The sequence below is a fragment of the Littorina saxatilis genome, linkage group LG3 (genome assembly GCF_037325665.1).
Source record: "Littorina saxatilis isolate snail1 linkage group LG3, US_GU_Lsax_2.0, whole genome shotgun sequence".
Lineage (NCBI taxonomy): Eukaryota > Metazoa > Mollusca > Gastropoda > Littorinimorpha > Littorinidae > Littorina > Littorina saxatilis.
Genome location: NC_090247.1, coordinates 73,380,226 through 73,396,497, shown reverse-complemented (window position 1 = coordinate 73,396,497; position 16,272 = coordinate 73,380,226). Strand labels below are relative to the sequence as shown.

Below are 16,272 nucleotides of genomic sequence, written 5' to 3'. Positions count from 1 at the left end.
TCACGCTGGACCAACAATAACCAGAATGGCCGCCATCACTGCCTTTTAGGATCATCAAGTGGTCTCCCTTTCTGCTCGCGAGATGGCGTTGAAAATCTCTTTTGTGACGAGAGTGGGGAAGCGGCAGGACCAACAACGTGACCAGCACAATAAACGACACACCCGGTTCTCAAATCTGGGTGGATTTTACCTGGCTTTTTGTGGGCGAAGTCCGTGTGATAAAAATAAATATTGTCCTTGATGAAGCTCCTTATCATAGTGATTCTGGTGGCAACTTTTGATTGGACAAATCCGTACGACAAATATAGCTGCTTTTCACGTCTTTTGGACAAACTTGTCAAGCTTTTGTAAATAAAAGATAAACAGACTTTTCTGTGAGCGTTTCGTATTTGTACGGAAAACGACACTTCGTCAATTTTGTAGGATTGGGCTTAAGAAACGAGTCAATTAATCAAGTTTCAGGAGAGTCAATCTGGTTGTAGTCTTCTCTTTGCAGATGTATAGCACTGTATGCTGAGCGTTATCGTGTAGTTCTTGAGAAGTCTTTTCTGGAAAATAAGGACTAGGTTCTCACACCTCTAACGCAGTATTTGTTTTCTTGTGAGTTGTGCCAAGAATAAAAAAAATAATATACTTTGTCTAGTTTCCTTTTCTTTGGAGAGTTAAAATCAATATGCCTAGTAGCTGGGTTTTTTTTAAAATTTTTTTTTTTACAGCAAATCAAAACAGACCACAAAAAAACATTTACAGAAAATGCCTTACCCATCACAGGCATAAATGCCGTAGTGTTTCCCTGAGCTGTGGTCCTGACACACTTTGCATGGTATATCCACCAGAATCCGACCTGCAGCACAACAAACTCTCAATAAATAAAACACAAATAAACTGAACACGTTGTACAACAAACCTAAACAGACATTCCTTCTTGTGCCAACAATTATGTCAACTATCAAAGATCTGACCATATTTTTAAGTGGGTAAAGAACAGCCTTCAAAAGAAATATTTATACCGTGAAAATCCGAATACAAAATAATAAAAAAATAGTTTCGGATTTTGTATGTCTGCAGTATTTTTCGGAGGGGAAAGTACCCAAACTAAACTCATCATAACGGAACGACAACGTTTTCTACCAAAAGACTACCCCACCCCACACGACCACGTAGATATTTTACTCCGTGAGGTCAGCTCTGCCCAAAGAGTTGACCCTGCGAGGCGAGGGTGTCTGTCCATAACTCCACTCAACTCGTCCCTGAAACCCATCTTTATCAGTTTCGTATTATCTCGCCATCCCGTGTTGTCCAACGTTGTACCACCCTGGCTAACTGTCCCCAGAGTCAACACCACCGGCAACATCTCACTGACTTCCAAACGCAACCTTCCCAAATCCGCGCTAAGTCTCTTCCCCACCAAAAGATTTAGGTATGTATTTGTGTATCCAGATAGCGGGAGTTTTGTGTATTAAGATAATAGGAAGGGACACATCCATCTGGCTTTGCGGGTGCCTTTGAAAAGGCAGACCAACCCCGGGGGAGGCGTGTGAAGATCTTTGTCGCGGTTAATCCCTTGGTTTTGCTGTTTACATTTTCTCGGCTCTTATATGCTCTCTCACAGTCTCTGATTATAAAAAGGAGTTCATTTTTTCGGTCCTTGACATACAGAAAAAGACAGGCTAGGTCAATTTTGCTTTGTCACAGTACTATTACATTCATATTTGTGTGTTTTACTTCTGAGCTCTTGTTTCAAAGTACTGAATCAGGAAATTTGAATTTACTACGTTTACATTAGAAATTCCATGTTTTTATTTGTATGGAAATGTATTCATGGCCGTCATTGGCAGATCCTTCATACAATGAAGTCGTGCACTTGTCATAGCAGAAAATAAATCTATTGAAAACGGAAGTCAGCTAAGGGTGTATTTGTTAAAGTAAAAATGTGAAATCAGTCAATCAATCAATCAATAGAAAAATGTCACGAAAAGTGAAATGTGTCTTTCTCTCTCAAACATCCACCACCTCCCCCCTTCCCCTTTTACCATCCATCTTCCAACAAGCAAAGACCCCCCTCCCCCACCTCCAACCGTCCCTCCCTCCCAACCACCCTCCTATTTCTAAACCCATACCAACATTCCACAATAAACCGCAGCTTCTCTAACTCCCTCCCTCGCGGTGTCCTAATCCCTTAGCTTCCTGGCATTTGACGATAAGGAGTTAGAAAAGTCTGCACAGTGCTTGAAGTCAGGTCGCGAGTTTACGTTCCCTGCATCCCCTTGTTTGGCCACCATCAAAGGACTGGGGGGCTAACGGCGGAAACCTGGGAGAAAAACTTGTGGACTTCATCGCCTTTTAGTTTGTCCATCTCGTGGCTTTGCTGCCCCTAACCCATGGCATGCACGCGCGCTGGACACCTTAACGGGGTGAGAGAGAATCCTTTAATTAAAGATACTTTACTTTTGTGTGGACAAGACACATTCCTTTTTAGTAAACCATTTTGTAAATTTGATATTTCTGTCCCTTCAAAGGGGGGGGGGGGGTGGGGGCGGGGGGCATCAGGAACCCTTTGGCTCGGAAATTATTGCGTTTCTTTCTCAAGGAGAAACCCAAAATGCTCATTTTAAATGCTACATTTCAACAGCATCTAGGGGCAAGGTCTTCTCAGAACCCCCGCCTGGTCCCCTGCGTCATTTTGGGAGCCCGTCCCTCTCAAACATTAGTTCCAGCCCTGCCTAGTTGGCATATGGGACAAGAGCATTCCTCTACTTGGAGACACATAGCAAATCAACAGCTTGGCTGCGTCCTGTGCAGAGCGGAACCTGTCTGTTAATCTAATTTCACAAACTGACACTGGCGTTAGTTACAAAGTCAATTCACACAAAAACTTCAAAACCGACACATGAAGCAGCCAAGCTGGGAGTTGTTGATATGTACCCAAGTGGACAGACGCTTTAAGCGCTTGCAAAAACCTAGACAAATGTGTAGTGGTTTACATGCTGGTTTACAAGGAAAGCCAAGTATCTTTAAGATTTAACGCGAGGTAAACTGTTCATGGTGTTGGCGGATAGATCTGAGAAGAGGTTGATAATTGATAGGATTTGCAGAAAGCGAAGGTGTCGAGGGGGAGCAATGCTGAGAATTTCTTTGTGAATATCTAAAGCTACGCAAGAATCTTTCGGACTACGTGCTCGAATGCAACAAATGTTCTGCAAGTTTGTTTATTTGTGTGTTGTTTTCTTTTTTTTAATACACAACATTATTAAAAGAAAATATATCTTTATCTCACAACCAAAAGAACGACACTAAGCTGCTAAAAACTTTGCTTTCAAATGCAACACCTAAGATCCGTAAACAAAACAGATTTTGCAGATCCCTTATTTCTTTGGTATAAAGAAAACATTGCCAACATGAAAATGCACTTTTAAAACTATAATTAATCACCTCTTTTTGAAATATAGAATCTTGCAAGCAGAGAAAAATGAATTGTCCCTATTTATCAACTGAAACAGATCACCAAATGCTGTACAGTAAATTCCCTTGAAACGTTTTGAAACTTCCAGTGCACAAAAAGATTAGAAAGAACTGCATTTAAAATGACTCAAAATAATCCAACTAATAGCTTATTCATTGAACTTTCATCCTAAAAAACGTGTTTTTTATTTTCCTTTTTATTTGAGACAAATTGTATTAATTGTAGATATCGTCGGTGAAATCGTGAGACCTCTTAGTGACTCTTGGCGCCTAAGTCACTTATTAGGTCCCACGATTTCACCGACGATATCGTGTTGTGTTTTGATTGAACTTGTAAAGCGCTTCGAGCTGATGAGAAAAGTTATATAAATGTTCCTTTATTATTATCATTATATGTTTTTATTCTAAATTTTGGAACGTTAGCAGTCTATCGGTTTTTCGAATTTGTTATGTTCATTCTAAAAACATTCATCCACAAAAACTATAATAAGCAGAGCCACAGCACAAAACTAACGGCTCAATTCGCCCTCTCTAGTACCCCCATTTGCTGACCACACCACACTAATCTGCTGTAGTGACGGCAGTTCCGTCGATAAAGTCGAAACGTCTCTCGCACCCGGGGTATCAGAGCCACAGAAGCGATTGATGTCACTCAGTTTGCCACCTACCCGTGTGTAGCCGTCGACTAAACTGTTGCTGCTGATAGCAAACTGAGGAGCATGCACGGAGAAAGCAGCTATCGGGTTAATCTATCTATTGGGTAGTGCATCACTCACAAGCTGCGACAACTTACTGGCCGTTGTTTAGCCTAGCGGGTGAGGTTAAGCTCGTGGCCTGCTTGCAGAAAACTTTCACGTTGATTTAATTGTTTAATATACACTGTTACGTAACTTCCATGTAGATTTCATTGTTTAATATACACTGTTACGTAACTTCCATGTAGATTTAATTGTTTAATATACACTGTTACGTAACCTCCATGTTGATTTTATTGTTTAATATACACTGGTACGTTACTTCCATGTTGATTTTATTGTTTAATATACACTAGTACTGTTACGTAACTTCCATGTTGATTTTATTGTTTGATATACACTGGTACGTAACTTCCATGTTGATTTTATTGTTTAATATACACTGGTACGTTACTTCCATGTTGATGTAATTGTTTAATATACACTGGTACGTAACTCCGACGTTGATTTAATTGTTTAATATGCACTGGTACTAACTCCGATGTTGATTTAATTGTGCCCCGGTATGTTTTGACTTCGTTTTTATATTTAGTCAAGTTTTGACTAAATATTTTAACATCGAGGGGGAATCGAAACGAGGGTATGGTGTATGTGCGTGTGTCTGTGTGTGTGTCTGTGTGTGTGTCTGTGTGTGTGTGTAGAGCGATTCAGACTAAACTACTGGACCGATCTTTATGAAATTTGACATGAGAGTTCCTGGGTATGAAATCCCCGAACGTTTTTTTCATTTTTTTGATAAATGTCTTTGATGACGTCATATCCGGCTTTTCGTGAAAGTTGAGGCGGCACTGTCACGCCCTCATTTTTCAACCAAATTGGTTGAAATTTTGGTCAAGTAATCTTCGACGAAGCCCGGGGTTCGGTATTGCATTTCAGCTTGGTGGCTTAAAAATTAATTTATGACTTTGGTCATTAAAAATCGGAAAATTGTAAAAAAAAATAAAAATTTATAAAACGATCCAAATTTACGTTTATCTTATTCTCCATCATTTGCTGATTCCAAAAACATATAAATATGTTATATTCGGATTAAAAACAAGCTCTGAAAATTAAATATATAAAAATTATTATCAAAATTTTTTTTTCGAAATCAATTTAAAAACACTTTCATCTTATTCCTTGTCGGTTCCTGATTCCAAAAACATATAGATATGATATGTTTGGATTAAAAACACGCTCAGAAAGTTAAAACAAAGAGAGGTACAGAAAAGCGTGCTATCCTTCTTAGCGCAACTACTACCCCGCTCTTCTTGTCAATTTCACTGCCTTTGCCATGAGCGGTGGACTGACGATGCTACGAGTATACGGTCTTGCTGAAAAAGGGCAGCTACTTGACTAAATATTGTATTTTCGCCTTACGCGACTTGTTGACTTTGTTGTCTGTCGCTATATATCTTGATTTTTTGTCCAGCCCCAGTATGTCAAGTTCACCTAAAAAAAAAAAACAAGTCGCGTAAGGCGAAAATACAATATTTAGTCAAGTAGCTGTCGAACTCACAGATTGAAACTGAACGCAACGCAACGCAGCAAGACCGTATACTCGTAGCATCGTCACTCCACCGCCCGTGGCAAAGGCAGTGCACGTGGAATTGACAAGAAGAGCGGGGTATTCGTTGCGCTGAGAAGGATAGCACGCTTTTCTGTACCTCTCTTCGTTTTAACTTTCTGAGCGTGTTTTTAATCCAAACATATCATATCTATATATTTTTGGAATCAGGAACCGACAAGGAATAAGATGAAAGTGTTTTTAAATTGATTTCGAAAAAAAAATGTTGATAATAATTTTTATATATTTAATTTTCAGAGCTTGTTTTTAATCCGAATATAACATATTTATATGTTTTTGGAATCAGCAAATGATGGAGAATACGATAAACGTAAATTTGGATCGTTTTATAAATTTTTATTTTTTTTTACAATTTTCCGATTTTTAATGACCAAAGTCATTAATTAATTTTTAAGCCACCAAGCTGAAATGCAATACCGAACCCCGGGCTTCGTCGAAGAGTACTTGAGCAAAATTTCAACCAATTTGGTTGAAAAATGAGGGCGTGACAGTGCCGCCTCAACTTTCACGAAAAGCCGGATATGACGTCATCAAAGACATTTATCAAAAAAATGAAAAAAACGTTCGGGGATTTCATACCCAGGAACTCTCATGTCAAATTTCATAAAGATCGGTCCAGTAGTTTAGTCTGAATCGCTCTACACACACACACACACACACACACACACGCACGCACGCACGCACATACACCACGACCCTCGTTTCGATTCCCCCTCGATGTTAAAATATTTAGTCAAACTTGACTAAATATAAAAAGAGGAATAACCCCCCCCCCCCCCTCACACGAAATACGAATATAAAGATTAATTTAAATTGCTCCTCTGACAGAATGCACCTTGTTTCTCAACCCCAGCGCTGCCTTGGTTCAAAGCCACTGCGATTAAATCCAGCAACATCCTTAATAATACAAACGTGTGAGTTGTGCTCATCTGAGACAGGTTCCGCTGACTTCCCGCCAAACCCAGTTACCGGTGTGTGGTGTGAGATAAGTGATCTTTCATGTCCTCACACGTGTGTCTGTTTTCATCCTGTGCTGTTGCAGTCTTTTCACGTTAAAGGTCCACTCCGCCTCGTGAAAATAGTTCGCCTAACAGTCTCAGATCTGCTGGCCCGGCTTTTACATGAAATTAGAGCACTCATCTACTCGGTCACACGCCAGACATGACACAGACATGACACAGACATGACACAGACATGACAAGCCTGGGTGTTCTCTGATCACAGTGGTACATTTTTTAAAGGATCAATTACGTAAAAGGCACTGGTGCCTTTTTCGGCAATTCATAAAAGCATTCCAACTCACCACATCAAGCAGTCAGGGTGTTGATTTTTGGTATGTGACCAAGTGGAGGGACTGTCTTATCCCATGTAAAAGCCTGACCAGCCCTGAGACAGCGATGCAAACTATTCACGACGCGGGGAGAGCCTTGAATGACTGGGTGTTTCAGAGTCAGAGGAGAACAACAAACTGATAACACCTTCACCGTTGTCGGTGTTCGTCGTCTTTGGGTATCTTTTGTCGTTTCAAGTCTGGACCAAATTCAAAATCATTTTCTCGTTCTTCTGCTCTTAGTTGTTTTGGTTCTTTTAAATGTTATTTTATTAGTAGTATCACCATCATTGTAGTCATCTGTCACTCTACCTTGCATATAATCATGAACAGCGTTTAAAAAATATTGACACGTGTAACATTTTATAATATTAATTATTATTATTGACATCATTTTTTTAACTATCGCAGTGGTTAGAACACGCCAAAGCATAGGGAATGAAGGAGAACATGGCGTTACATATTATCTGAGGGAAAGTATCACTGAACATTCACTATCTTTTCTTAAAATTCAATTCCACACTGTTTAATGAAAAAAGACGCATGAGGTCTCCATGGAAAAGGTGCACTTCCGTTTCATTTGGACACAAATTCATTTTTAGAAGAGCAAGAAGACGTCAATGGACCCCCCACCCCCACCCCCCACCCCCCTAAGACCTCAAAAACGTCTGAGAAAATCAGGTCTTAAAATAGGGGTTAATTTACAGAGGCTATCGACACAAACAAATTAAAAGAGAGGGAGTCTTCTGGAGGGTGGGAGGGGGTGGTCTTAAAAGGGGGTTCCAGTGTTATTAAGTATTTAATCTAAAAAGGCTGTGTTACGTGTGAGAAAATGTACCCGACTTTAACGTGTTATGGGGTTTAATCAGTGCGACAACCCCGACAACAAACAAGGCACCGGATTTTGGCGAAAGAGAATGGACGGAGAGACACAGACGACAACCTGAAACATTGATCAGAGAAACAATAAAAGTTGAAAAGGAAGCAAGCCAAGGGGAATGAAACACTAATCAGGCAGAGAGGTAACGAGGGGCAATAATAAGGCAAGCGGCAACGCGAAAAAGAGGAGAGGAGTTTGAACTTTGTCTGAACTGCCGAAAATGCACGTGTGTTGGATAATTCGATTACAAAGACGATTTTAATTTATATAAACCATTACAGGTGCTACAGCGCTTGAAGAAAAAAAGTACAACAACATGTATTTCACATGGAAATGTTTTTATTGAGTTTCGAACACTTGGTATAATTTTCAGCAGGTGGGGTCCAAAATGCCCGCAAAATGTGAGTACATGAACGGCCACTATACTTCGGCTAAATCTAACTACTCAATTTATTTAAAAAAAGGTGTCTGAACGCTGACAAAATTATCTGAATCACATGCAATTGCAAGTTAGAACTGGTTGCTGGGACTTGTTTGTTTGTTTGTTTGTTCGTTCATGGGCTGAAACTCCCACGGCTTTTACGTGTGTGACCGTTTTTACCCCGCCATTTAGGCAGCCATACGCCGCTTTCGGAGGAAGCATGCTGGGTATTTTCGTGTTTCTATAACCCACCGAACTCTGACATGGATTACAGGATCTTTTTCGTGCGCACTTGGTCTTGTGCTTGCGTGTACACACGGGGGTGTTCGGACACCGAGGAGAGTCTGCACACAAAGTTGACTCTGAGAAATAAATCTCTCGCCGAACGTGGGGACGAACTCACGCTGACAGCGGCCAACTGGATACAAATCCAGCGCGCTACCGACTGAGCTACATCCCCGCCGTTGCTGGGACTAAAGGTAAGGATTTGTTTTTACAGAACAATATTTAATTATCATTATTAATGCTGATATGAGCGTGTTAAGTATTACATTTGTACACGACTTTCGGTTAATTAAAACGAACCGCGCCAAGCTTTCCATTGCTGCCGCTCGTCAGTAACCTAACTTGCAGGACAAGGCCGAACACGTAACAAACCAGGGCCTGTCTCCGAGCCAAACGAAATAACTGCCTAAAAGAGTTGTCCGAACTTGGGGATCCGGCGGGGCAAAGCAAATTGGTAACAGGCGACCCGCACAAGATGCTCGGGCAGTGTTTTCCTGAGCTAAACGAAGTGGCCTGAAGAAACTGTGTGGACAAACCCGACTCTCCAATAGCTCTGCTAACTCTCCACCGCAGCCTCAGCAGCCCACCAATTAAAAATCGATGCTTTCACAAACCGCGCATCCTCATTCGTCGCCGTTCCAACAATTACCGACCGTATGGGGACCGAGCCGGCCCAAGACAGGGGTCCGTTTTAGGAATAGAATGGGCGCTCAAAACTCGGGAAGCGAGCCACGGAGAGGTTTTGTCTCTAGCGGACGAGGGCTTGTTCTATAGAATTATCAGTCAAGATATTGACTCAGAAATCTTCAGCTTCGCCTTAGGCTGACGAATCTGCAAACTTGTTCAAGGGGTTTGGGGAAGAGGAAGGGTATTTGAAAGAAAGACACTTTAAACGTCAATGATATCTTCTTCGTTTTCTTTTTTCCCCCATGGAATTAATTGCCTTACAAAAAGAATCAGCCTGAGTCACTTTGAAGCTCTGCTTCCCTGTCAAAAAATGTGGAAGAAAAGTTTTCCGTCTGAGCTGAGAAGATAATTATGTTCGTCAGTTTTTACTGGAGAGAGACAATGACAATTCTTTATTTAACGAGGGTAGTAGATTAAGCAGTGGTCTGCCTTTTTACATCCAGCCCTCGCCCTACGAGAGAGGGAGAGAGAGAGAGAGAGAGAGAGAGAGAGAGAGAGAGAGAGAGAGAGAGAGAGAGAGAGAGAGAGAGAGAAAGAGAGAGAGAGAGAGAAACAGACATACAGACAGACAAGACAGTTAGATGAAGCAAAGACAGTGTGAGAGAGAGAGAGAGAGAGAGAGAGAGAGAGAGAGAGAGAGAGAGAGAGAGAGAGAGAGAGAGAGAGAGAGAGGATGGAAAAGTATGTGGAGCGGGGTGTGTGTGTGTGTGTGTGTGTGTGGGGGGGGGGGGGGTAGTGTAAACATAATGTTGTTTTAAAAGTGGCCTTGTCAAGAAGGAGAATGCTGATTTTACGTGTCCCTATGACGTCACGACAGGGAAGCACAGATGTTCTGAATACTCTCTAGACTCCCTTTCCTCCTGTTCTGCCGCCGCCGTATATAGTTCTCCAATAGTTAACACACACAAAAATCACGTTTGCTTTCACGGATTATTTTATATCTAAGGAATTCCTATATCAAAACAACTGAGAAAAGCGTCCTTGAGGTGTCATCTTAATTCCTTCGTTTAATACTTCTGTTCAGTGTACTTACTTCAAGCTCGCGGGAAAGACTTCAAGTTAATAAAAAGGTGTGAAAAAGTATAGCCTCGTGCGTATTTGTCAAGCGAGTCCGGGGTAGAAACACGTTAAAAGTCCTCCGCCGAAAGTAATGAATCTGTCGGAGCCAAATCCTTACAAATCTGGCTAAGACCCTCTTTTTGCAAACTTTTTGACCTGATAATAATGCCATTCAGCGGAAGCGTACACACCGAGACAAAAACATCTCGGTGAAGTCTCGAAAAAACGCATGTTCTATCTAGCCAAAGTGTCTTTCTTGTCTATCCGGCTTTCGCCAGCGTACTTTTTTTAACTCTCATTTTCTTCGAACACGTGCAAGTACAGGCGCCAGATTTTTTTTATATACTTAAAATATGTAAATTATTAATTTTGGACTTTGAACAATTACAATTTTTTTCATCATACAAAAGAAAAGTTTTCTTCAAAACACAGAGCAAGGTCAAACCGGAATCCGAGGCACAAAGCAATATGGCAATTAGCCTGTTTTATTTCTTTCTTTCCATTAAAAAACCAGATACAAATTAGATGTATAAATCATTGATTTTATGATCAATAAATCAATAAATCAATCACAGCAGTTTTATATATATATATATATTCATCCAGGGCTTCATTTCCATTGTTCTTAGAGAAGGTAGCTACGTGGCTCGGTCAAACAGTGGCAGATAAAAACATTGTTGCGAAGCAAACGAATGATTGTCCTGGCTGCACAACACCCGACAGCAGGCTAATAAAAAGAAGAGCAGCGGGTGGCTCTGTGAGTTCTTTGACGACTTCAAATTCCTCGCCCCTTCTTTTTGATTAATGCAGCGCACACACAACACGCCGGCAATGTCATCACAAACAACACCTACGCCGACAAGTTACAACCGCGAGCGAAAGAAAGCCAAGCTGAAAGTGCCGGCGACCAGGTGCGGGCGATTATTAGAACAGCCCTAGTCCCATCTTTCACGCCGCTAATCCCGCGCATAACGAGAAGCTGTGCCATCACCTGGCACCCCTCCCTGCCAGCCCCAGCCGTTCCTGAGCCCTCTCTGGGCGAAGGCAAGCTCAAGTCACGAACGACAGAGCGGTGAAGGAGATATCGAAAGGCAGTTTTGCAGACAATTTAGGCGGGGTTCTGCCCTCTGTCGAAGTCTATTAACTGTCGCACAGGGGGTATGGGAAAGGCAATCTTCTGGATCTTTAGAAGATTTATCTTCCTCGGTTTGGTTTTTCTCGTTTGCTTTTCTTCTTCTTTTTTACAAGAGTACTTCTGAGGGAAACATTTGATGAACTTGTTTGAGCAAATCTGTGAAGATCTACGTTCTTAGCTTTTTTCCTCTTTACTTTGTGTGTGAAAGTAGATGAACAGGTGCACCCATTATTCTTATTAGTTTTATGGAAAACGCAGGTGTGATATGTTTGTCAGTGTTCCTGTCAAAATTAGGTCTGTTTAGACTTACTCGGGGCGACATTTGACGACCTTGCTTAAACCACTCCACAGTTGAAATCATGCTGAGATACTTGGGTATCATAAGTCTGTCTTGTTTTAAAACGTTCAACGTAGATACACATAAAAATGCCCACATTAGAAACTGCTGGGAGCTCGAGAATGCATGAATGCCTTAATTCATTAATTCATTAATTCATTCGTTCATTCATTCATTCATTCATTTATTCTTTCTTTCTTTCTTTCTTTCTTTCTTTTTTTCTTTTTTTTCTTTGTTTCTTTCATTCCTTCTTTCATTCCTTCTTTCATTCGTTCATTCATATTCTTTCTTTCTTTCCTTCGTTTATTCATCGCTGATTATTCTTAACGCTCCTTGTGGGCAAAGTACTGCAGCGCCAGAATTGATTTCCACTCATTCATAAAGGTCTGCAAACTCATATAAACATGAGGATGTCCACAGGACTGCAGCGGTCACTCCGTGCTAAAGCCAATTGGTTTGATCATCCTGGAAGCTGTGACTGTTTGTAAAGAGTAGTGGTGGAGTTAGTCACTGAAGATTAACTGTGGAGTGATAAATGGTTCGCCCCCCTGTATGCAGCGACCATGGCGGTGTGGTGCTGTCCCTTTAAGAGTAGTTTAACGCTAATAAATGTGTTGCAGGTGCGACCTTTAAAAGTCGAAAATGAAATTTGTGTTGGTGTGTCTTGTCAGCGCCATGGGAATGAAAGTTGAAGACTATTGACAAAACTTGTAAGGTCGTTTTTTGTTGTTGAAAATTATAATTAAAATAATTTTAAATAATTAAATACATACTCTATTGAGGCACATGCCCCAGAAATCATACTTTAATGTCTCTATCTCTGAGTCTGACCAAAATAATTCTTTGTCCTGATAAGCGTTTTAAGACTTGTTTAAAACACCGCTCAAATTAAACAAGACTGTCTATTTCATAGAACATTCCCCAATGTAAGCAATTTGGTTAACACGGTACGCCAACAACAACGACAAAAACACCGTTTTGGGGATACGTCTGCAATAGCATCACTGAAAGGAGAGCAAACAAAGAAGTTACCGATACTGCTATTATTGTCAAAAAATGGAAAAAAAACCATACACACATGACAAACTTAGCTAAGGAAATGAGAGTTTCTGCTGATATGACGACCCTTTTTCTGTCAACCTTGTTTTTCAGCCCCAAAAAAACACTAAAACTTATAATTTGCTTAACCGAAGATCCTATCTTTCTTTGACACTGTATATCTTAACTGCATTCATTTGGCAATGAAATATATTATAGTTCGGCAGCAGAAACAAGTGAACAATTGATAATGATTGACAACTTAAACGACAAAAGTGTCTCGACTAATAAAACTGTCTGCGAATGTCACGTGTCTATGACACCCTAAACAAATCTTGATTTGGCGTCAGTGTGATGTCATAAAGTTGGCGACAGGAAGGCAGGGGTAATAATCCGTCAATTGTTTTTTTAATTTAAATCAGACATTCTAAAGTGTACACTACATTGGGTGTGCACGTTAAAGATCCCACGATTGACAAAAGGGTCTTTCCTGGCAAAATTGCTTAGGCACAGTTAATAATTGTCTACCTATACCCGTGTGACTTGGAATAACAGGCCGTGAAAGGTAAATATGCGCCGAAATGGCTGCAATCTACTGGCCGTATAAAATTTCATCTCACACGGCATCACTGCAGAGCGCCTAGAACTGTACCCACGGAATATGCGCGATATAAGACTCATTGATTGATTGATTGATCTTTAATCTGTGGAGCATCAGCAAAATAATGCAGCGTACGGTTCGCTCCCTTTTTTTCTGAAATGATACGTGGTTAGCGTCCGTGGATTTTCCGACGTGAAGGTCTGTGCTGGCGAGAAAAATATCAAACAATGAACATCGCAAAAGCCATTGATTTGTGAAGTGATAGTTTTTCCCCCGATATCGGCGTATGCTGCCTGAATGGTGGGGTAAAAACGGTTATACACGTAAACATCCACTCGTGCAAAAACATGAGTGAACGTGGGAGTTTCAGCCCATAAACGAAGAAGAAAAATTTGTAGTTTGACATCCTCGAATTTGCCTTGCATACATAATTTTTCTATGTGTGCATGTATCGATGGATCATTGGATTTTTCCTCTTTGAGCCATGTGACGTCAGATGCCGACTAAAACCAAAGTTAGCGCGATCTCGGAGAGCATGACTGTCTCGGTCCATCTAAAATGTCATATTTTGGTCAAAAATTCAACTAACCTATCAAGTTTTTCTAGTTTTTGTTTCGGTATTGAAAGGCGCAAATAACTATAGTCGGATTTGCGTCACCCCATACACATGTGACATGTGCAGACATACTGGCTGCTCTCTGTGCAAATTGGTGTCCCATGTTTCGGTTCAGGTGACATTTACGACAGTGTCATAAATGAGATTGTGGGTTTTTTCTTCGATTTTCCTGTGAAACGAAATCTCAACCCTCGATCTTCCCATCATCATCATCTTTCCGTCACCCAAATCCATTCCCCCCTCCCCTCCAATCCATCCCCCTCCCCCCCAATCCGTCCCCTTCCCCCCAATCCATCCCCCTCCCCCCCCCCCCAATCCGTCCCCCTCCCCCCAGGAATTATTTCTCCGGCCGATTCGTACAGCAGACAGATGGAGAAGGATGGAATTGGCTGGAGAATGCACTGATCTGGAAAGAAAAAGTGACGTACAAAAATGCGTAATACATGCCCCCCCCCCCCTCCGACACACACACACTTTTCCGTTCTCTGCTCCTTTACCCATCTCCACCCTACCATCACGCCCCCCCAACAAAAAACAAATCCTCCAGCCGTTTAGAACACCAACACTTATCCTCCCCCTACCTCCCTTTTCTGCACAACCACCCCCACCCCCCGCCCCCAAACAAAAATCCTCCGGCCGATTCTAACACCAACACCAACCAGCCCAGCCAGCCAGCCAGCCAGCCGGACAAGAAGCCATCCCGCTTGACCCCTCTGGCTTAGCAAGCCGCGGAGGGCGAAAGGCAAGCCAAAAGGATAATCCGCCGTTGGCGGCGACTTGAAAGCCGTGTCCCCCCTAATCCTCCCGATGGCCGAACGCCGGCGTGAGAACTGACGGAGGGCGAGAGTCGGAGGAACGCGAAGAGAGGCATCGGGAGGGGGAGAAGAACGTCAGGCCAAAAACACCAGGGGATGTTGCGAGGTAACACCGTGTTGTTGGATGCTGCAGGGAGGAGGAGGAGGAGGAGGAGGAGGAGGGGGAGGAGGAGGAGGAGGTGGTAGAAGGTGTGAAGTGTAGACATAGACATGGAAGATTTTATTAACGCATATGAAAAATGTGGTGTTTATAACATAAAAGGAACAACATAAAACTTTTAATACAATATAAGTGTACAATAAAAACATTTTATTGAGGAGGAGGAGGAGGAGGAGGAGGAGGAGGAGGAGGAGGAGGAGGAGGAGGAGGAGGAGGAGGAGGAGGAGGAGGAGGGTGTTAGGTGTAGACATAGATATAGAAGACTGTATTATCTCAAATGAGAAAGTTGGTTGCGGTGTTTATAACAAACAAGGAACAACATAAAAAAAAAAGTCAATACAGTCTACGTGTACAGCAGAAATAGTTTCATTAAATTGTACTGAGGAGAAGGAGGGGGGGAGGGGGGGAGGTCTTGTTATTTTGAAGACGCAGAGACGGGTGTTTTAGGGCTTGTATCCAATGAGTGTAGAAAAAGAAATGAGATCGAAGTATACCTATACAAGACCTGAACTGCAATCATATCAGGTTGAGCAAACATGCCCACCCTCACCCCTGTGCGAAACTGTGCCAGTGTCAGTGTCAGTACAGGAAGAACATAAACAAAAATGTTACATTTGTGTCTAATCCTTAAACGAAAACAAAAATCGTTGAATCACCTGTACTGCATGACCTTAAAGTGTCAATGTGAGTTCCCTGTCAAAGATGACGATGAGTTGTTTTTAAAGTAAATTCCAAAAACAAATAGACTGCTAACGTTCCAAAATTCAGAATCTTTTTATTTTTTTTATTATTTTTTTCTCAATTTTTTAACGTGCCTACAACCGATATGGCTATCTGGGACTCGAAAAGGACGAATGTTGATGCACGCATCTGAATGCGTCCCTAAAAGTCTGTTACGAATTTCAATGCGCCCCATAAAGACTCCAGTCAGAAAAGCACGACACTGCGGGATGTGTTCTACCCAAAAGGGGCGGAAAAGTCAGCGGCTTTCAGAGTATTCCAGTGTGTCGATGGCTAATCCTGTGTCCAACACGAGGGCCTGAAGACGGATGCTGACAGATGACCCCTACATTCCTGGAGCGTCCGGCCTCTGCTAATCGAATCTCTTCTGTCCATCTCTAGCT

The 16,272-nt window shown here is 41.7% G+C and overlaps 1 protein-coding gene across 2 annotated transcripts in view; it reads right to left on the bottom strand.

The window, feature by feature from the left end:
• LOC138963224 (nuclear receptor subfamily 2 group E member 1-like) overlaps positions 1-16,272 on the bottom strand; it is a 66,478-nt gene that overhangs the window by 37,260 nt on the left and 12,946 nt on the right. For both annotated transcript variants that reach the window (XM_070335283.1, XM_070335282.1), the window contains exon 2: positions 763-844. In XM_070335283.1, the coding sequence (XP_070191384.1) occupies positions 763-844 (82 nt within the window). The remainder of the gene's footprint in view (positions 1-762; positions 845-16,272) is intronic.